This window comes from Coloeus monedula, assembly GCF_965178545.1.
Source record: "Coloeus monedula genome assembly, chromosome: 3".
NCBI classification, from domain to species: domain Eukaryota; kingdom Metazoa; phylum Chordata; class Aves; order Passeriformes; family Corvidae; genus Coloeus; species Coloeus monedula.
In genome coordinates this window covers 79,310,632-79,317,335 of record NC_138783.1, presented here as the reverse complement: position 1 = coordinate 79,317,335, position 6,704 = coordinate 79,310,632, and the positions used below count along the sequence as shown (strand labels likewise).

The following is a 6,704-nucleotide window of genomic DNA, read 5'->3' as shown; positions in this document are numbered from 1 at the left end:
AGTTTGTCTCACAAACCTTTGGGTATAATGGTCCTGGGCTGGCTTTGGTACACCTCATTCTGTATTTTCTTTTCTGAAACACTTTCAAAGGCAAAACTAAATTTATTCTTTAGTAGGAGAGGCATTTATTACATGTAGAGTTCTACCTTTTCCTATTATAAAGGAAGAAAACTTTCACCCTCTGTGAAAAGATCTGTTTCAAGAGACAATTGAGACCAACTTGAAGGACATTCCAGCAAGAACTTAAGTTTTTAAAGATCAATGCATATATTAACAGCTTTGAAGTAATAGAGTGCAAAAACCTCACTCAACTTTGTTAGAAATCAGATACTCTACGCCTATGTTTGTTGGTAGATGATGTATTGCTCTTGAAGTACCAGAAAGACCTGACAAGGTTTTTTGGTTCTTTCAGGTCAGGCTGTCAACTGCATGATTGTTTTCAATGAAACACAGGCTACTACAACAGGTTTGCTGCCTACCAGATCACGTTGCACATTTGCAGCTGGAACAACACTACATTTTATAAGTTAAGAAATGCAATTGCATCTGAACATGAAAAACATTTTAAAGTCAAGATATGTAAATTTACTGCACACAAGGAATGCCATTAAGTTTCCATTCTACATACTCAGGTGAAAAATTTGTTAAAAAGTCAAGAAACAAAAGAGCATAAAATCTGTAATAGGCAACAATATACAAAGTTTCAAATATAAAATTGTGACTTGTATAGTTTGTTATTTTCATCTTTTCACAAGAGTAAATTAAAAGAACCACACATCACTGAACTTCTACACAAGCTTCTTGTGTTTCAATGTCATTTATTGAGGAGTGAATGAGATACTGTCAGACATGCCAAAGAGACTTCACATTCAAGGGCTGGAAGCTGAACAGCTTTCCTCATTGAGTCACTGTACAAGTTGTTTTTGGGAATCGAAAGTGCGATCAATGAGGTCTTCATGCTCGATGTTTGTCTTCAGTTTTTCATCTTTTGATCTACTGCCTTGTTGGGCAGAAGAACACTTTCTACCCTACAAAGACTCACACTCCAATTAATACAATTAACACTAGATGTAGAGAAATGTTTATCTGTTATAACGTACATCTACTGCTGAAGGTCTTATGTCTAATGAGAAAATTCAACTTGTTTCCCTTTCACCATCGTATGGATGGCTGATACCATTAGAAAAATACTCTTCAGTGCTATTGTAGGGTTTACAGGAAACTTCTTCCATGTTGTGGGACAGAAACCGATTTAAACACCATTCTGAAAGAATGCTTCTTCCTGCTGCCACTGCCTGTAGGTTGCAGAATGGCCTACACGCACTACAGTTCTGGTTTTACTCAGAAAAGAAACAAAAGAAACCTAAACAATAGGGTAAACGTTTATTTGGAGTTAGTTTTCTTTCAGATGATAATTAAGGCCCTTCAAGCAGAGTTCAGGAGCTCCTGTATGGCTGCCTGTTGATCTGCATTGAGCTGTGATATGCATTCTGTCCACAGTCCTCCGGATGTCTAGGAAAAAAATGAGAAGTGGTCTTTATGTAGGCTGAAAGTGTCCAGGGCACATCCTAAACATTGCTATGTTTACAAAGCTCAACATTCACTCAGCTTGTTCCTGTGATATGTATGCCAGAGACTGAAATCTTCAGTTACACACAGTGCTACACAGATTCAACATGAGATGCTCCGAAAGGCTAAACAGCAGCAGAGTAATTGATTTGGAACTCCCTGTAACCACTACGTGGGTTGACAAACGACACTCCTGTGTTAATCAGAGCCTAAACCATTTGCTCCGTTTTGCACTGAAGTTAAAAGGCCCCTGTTCAGGCAAAACTGAACCGTGCCTCTTCCATATGAGTGTTTTGGGCACTGGGGTAGCAGTAACACACTCAGAGCTTCGAGGTGAACGCTGGGATTACAGCCTGATGTGCCACATGTAGGTGTGCAAAATTCTGCTGCCAACAAAGGGCGTGGCTCTCTAGTGAAAGGAATGGTCAATTAATTCCCAGAGAGAACTGCAGAGCATCTGTCTGGGAAAATGTAAACCCTTCATCTGTGCTATTACAGTCCTCAGCAGAGACATTAGCTTTTAAAGTCACCATCAGTGAGAACTGTTCTACTGGCACCAGAGAGTGCTGAATACTAATCAAGATTGAGGAAAAATATTTATTCACTTACCAATAGAAACTGAAAGTAATTGGCACCCTGCTTCGTTTAGGACAACGACAGGGAAAAAATTGCAGGTGACTGACTTTAGGTCTCTAGATTGGCTTGTGCAGTAACAGTATAACTTAAGTAAATTTTAAAAGAAGTTTGATTTATATTTGGTATATTTTACATTCAGTTCTATTATAATGCCCTTTTCTCGAAATTTAAAAAGTTTAAAAAATATAAAAATGGATTCACAAAATTCAAAAATAAATGCTCTCAAATTTAAGTTTGTGGGTTTAGTTTTAAATAACATTAGGCATTTTAGACTCAATGTATGATGAAATATTGCAGAATTAAATGTACTCTTCCAACATTTTTGATGCATGTTTAAATTGATACTTTAAACTGAAATATTTCTGGCCTGACAATACCTAAGCAAAGAAGTTTATATTCAATTCCTATTATGACCATGTTGCTCATGTCAGGCACTGGCAGTGAAACAGCTTACTGAGATCATTAAAAAAAAAAGTCTACTGGAATCTGGGAAGCAGGAGCTTGTTAGCAACTACACAACCTTGAAAATTCCTATCAGAGTATAAAAGTCTTACAGTCAGTAACAGCATAAAAGTCTTTCAGCTTTACTAAAGTAAGAATACTATGTGTGAAGAGAAACACGATTGGTAACACTGTGCTAAAATTGTATTTTTTAAAACTGTCTTAGGTTACAATGTAAGATGTAACCACCATCTGTTAAAACCAGTTGGCGCAGTGTTCTTTGTCTCTTCCAGGACACATCCCTGGTAACTCCCTCCGGAGGGATATCTTCAGTTAATGGGCCATCCAGCCTCACTGCATGACTCATAGAATTACATCATCCCATTGTGAGATGCTCCGCCCAGGGGGAGGAACTGAGCTTTCCTACCTGGATATAATCTGAGGTTTGGACCACTGGTAGCCCTTGCCTACTGGATTCCCAGAGGACAAGAGCTACATAACCACCACTGGACCTTCAGAGGAAGACCAGACCCTTCTATAGGATCACTGCTTCAACAGAACCACATCTATCACCTCAGGAGGACTGCAGCCACCATCTTATCGGACTGCTACCACCACCCTGACTAACAGGGTGTCAGGTTGTATCCTGACTCTGTCAGTGTTTTTGTACCATTGCATTTATTTTTAATTTTCCTATTAAATTGTAGTTCTGATTTCGAGTCTCTCACTGCTTTGCTTTCAAGCTAGTACAAAAAGACATGACTTCTAAGATTTTTTTTTTCCTCCCTGGTCTGAAGGTAAATCATTCAGTCAATGCTAAAGGTCTCGTCTCGTATTAATGCTCCTATCAATCCTGGCCAAAACCAGACATTGCTGTACACAACTAATCTATACGTGTATGTGCCACTGTATTGTTAAAAAAATAAATCATCATCTAACCTTGATGATTTGAGGTAAAGTGAACAAATGCATTAGGTAAACCCTAATACAAAGTTCCATTCCCAGACTTTAAGTACTGACAGCAAGGATTTGTATCTGTCAGGCAGAATCTAGAGCAGCCACTTATACCACTTTCACTTTGAAACTTGGCTCCATTTCCTTCTCTTTATGCCTTCAAAATTTTAACAGCTTTTTCTACCAGACATAAGGGATCTCTCAAGACTGATACACTCATACAGGTGAACCCTTTCCAACATCAAGTGTTCCTAAAATTCTTGAACCTGAATTTTGCCAAAGTAGGTCAGGTAGAAAGGTCAATAATTGAAGATCTGCTGCTCAAAATCCTCCATGCTTTTTTATGAGCGAGATGCTTACCAGGCACACTCCTTTCCTCTCATTAATGCTACATTCACCCAACAACATTTGGCCCTGGAACAAATCTGCCCTGTGAGCACTCTCACTTACAGCACTGCGGAGAAGCTTTGCATAAGTATTTGGACATCCCCATCATCATTAAGTGACTCATTATGGCATAAAGGAGGTGAACCTTAAGGCAGTTCCCCAAAGGCAGGGAAAACATTGAGCAGCCACCTATATTTGCACTGGATTAAAAAGGGCAGTAGTAAAATAACTTGTGGTTTGCACCCATTTGCTAACAAAGAACCCAAACTGCCTGCAGTATTAGAAAGTCACCACAGGATGCTGGGGACCCTTTACAAGAACCACATATTGGATCAAATCCTGCAGTACAGTTCACTGATAAAAGGACATGCAGATTTCTCTCCAGATTCTAATTTCTGACTCAGAAAAAAAAAACCCCAAAAAACTAATACTGGCTTGCACATTAACCACCTCACTGCATGTAAGTTAGTTACAGTTATTTTATTCAAGTGCAAATGTCACCAAGTTTCATCATTAATCATTGAAGGAATGTCCAAGGATCTCCAAGATCACTGGTTGAACCATTATTCTCTAAGGAGATAAGGCTCTCAAAACTGGTTTAACAGTTTAGTTACTTCTGCAAACAGATTCTAAATGTTCCCTTTATACTTAAACAAGCATTTATTTACCTGCACTTGGCGAACAACATTAGCCAGCCGCTTGGTGCATGGATCTTCATGTTTGATAGCTTCATGGATTTCACCATCCGCAATTATACCAAGTATTCTGGGAAGGTTGGAATTGTTGGGACCAAGGACAACTGGGTTATTGCTGTTACAAAATATATATTACAAAGGAATAAATGTTTAACCAAAAATAATGTAAACACTTTACACATAAGTGATTTTGAATGATCTTATTCTAAAGCTGCTTATTTAGATTTAAGTTTCACACAGTTGAGTAAGTATGCACAGCTTTGTTGCCTGCTGACAGCATGCTCCCCCTTCTGTTAATATTTAACCAGCTGATTCTTTACTCAGCCTAAACTTTATCAGGAAGAAGTTCTGAACTTTACAGAATGGCCGGGTTCCATGCAGATGGAACTGTAAACAGTGTGACAGAAATACCCTGCCTAAAAGGACTTATTCCTCTCTCTGTGCCTCCCAGGACGTTGTGTTACTGGCATCAAGAGCGCTGGTAACTTCAGCTCTCTGCCAGCACTCTCGATGACACAACAAGCAAGCAGTTCTGCTCCCTCTTTCCCAGACAAATGCTGGAGTGGAGGAGTATTAGCTATCAGGAATCTGTGTGGAACACATGATCTACTTCCAGCCCTGCCACGTACCACTGCTGGAACGCAGAGGCTGTGAATGTAGGACTGGCAGAGCTCCAGAGAAGCAGGTAGCCAGGCTGAGCCACCTGCACAGAGCTGGGTACAGAAGTGTGCTGGTACTGCAATTCCCAATTTCTATGTTCCTGTTTACATGCACACCTGGCAGCATTATTATGGTGTCTCTACATAATTGTTCTATAATCAGTCTATGGACCTCAGTTGCCATTTTGAGACTTTGTCTTAATAAAGCACCAAGAGATACAAGGTATTCACAAAACAGAAAAGACTGTAAGAAATGTAAGTTACTTCCTTTATATTTTTTCTCCTAAGATGTAATACAATTCCAGCCAGAATGTGCTTGCTACATAACACCTCAGAGGCTACATTCTTTCACTCATTTATGAAGTGCACCACACTAGAATAACCATTTACTTTTTTTTCTCCATTTACCTATGGGAGGGAGCACAAATCCAAAGAATAAACTGTGGGATAAGATGCTTTCAATAATAACTGAAATAATTATTAAGTGAGATAGCACCGTACAATGAATTTTTCCATATTATTTCTCTACTTTATATTTCACTTTGTTGGAAAGCAAAAAGGTGCAAAACTACTTATAAAGGTTACAGAAAGGAGGCTGCAAGAGCATGTATGCTGCTTTTAAGAGAAAAGACCGATCAGTTACTAGTGCTGATATGTAAGCAGAGTATCAAAAAATTTCCTGAAATTTTCTGTACAAGTTTTCTGCAGACCATTTCTCATTATGTACACATAAAGCAGCCAGGATTTTTTTCCATACCAACACTATTTAGGACAGGAACAATAACTGCTTAAAAAAACATCAATAACATCAGGAAAGGCCCAGTTCTGACATTCTAAATTATCTTCTCTAACCCATATGTAGATTAACCTCACAGTTTCTCAGTTTTGGAAAAAGAGTGCAAGGAAAGTGCATGCAAACAGGCTTACTTTCTGCATTAGTGTGAAGACTTTGCCTTACCTCTCAAGTAAGTCACACAGATAATTGAAAGTATGAACAGCTTCTTCTTTGTCTTCATGAAGTGGAAGCCATGATAACCAATGTGGAAGGACTTCTTCAACATTTATACAGTCAGGCTTGAACTTCATTATCTTTCCTATCGCTGAAATGCAGTTTTCTGTTGCATTGACATTCTCTTTGGCTTTGGCATCTGGTGACTGAATGACTCTCACCAGCAATGGAAGCGCCTCTAATGGTTAAACAACACAAGAATAAAGTTTAATGCACAATCAAGCTATACTTTATTAGTATCACAAATTCTACTTGAGACAACTCTATGTATTAAAACCAGGATTTTTTGTGTTCCAAGCACTAAAATCCAGTCATTTCAATGTTCCACTGCTTCTAGGTTCTTCTCTGCTCAAT

General features: G+C 38.7%; 1 protein-coding gene across 1 annotated transcript in view; it reads right to left on the bottom strand.

Annotated features, from left to right (window-relative positions):
• Positions 1–834: 834 nt before the first annotated feature.
• The window catches only part of IPO5 (importin 5), a 42,739-nt gene continuing 36,869 nt past the window's right edge, over positions 835–6,704 (bottom strand). Inside the window, exons 24-26 of the mRNA XM_082279384.1 lie at positions 6,300–6,528; positions 4,656–4,797; positions 835–1,512 (exon numbers count right to left, since the gene is read on the bottom strand). Of these exons, the coding sequence (XP_082135510.1) occupies positions 1,426–1,512; positions 4,656–4,797; positions 6,300–6,528 (458 nt within the window). The 3' untranslated portion in view covers positions 835–1,425. The remainder of the gene's footprint in view (positions 1,513–4,655; positions 4,798–6,299; positions 6,529–6,704) is intronic.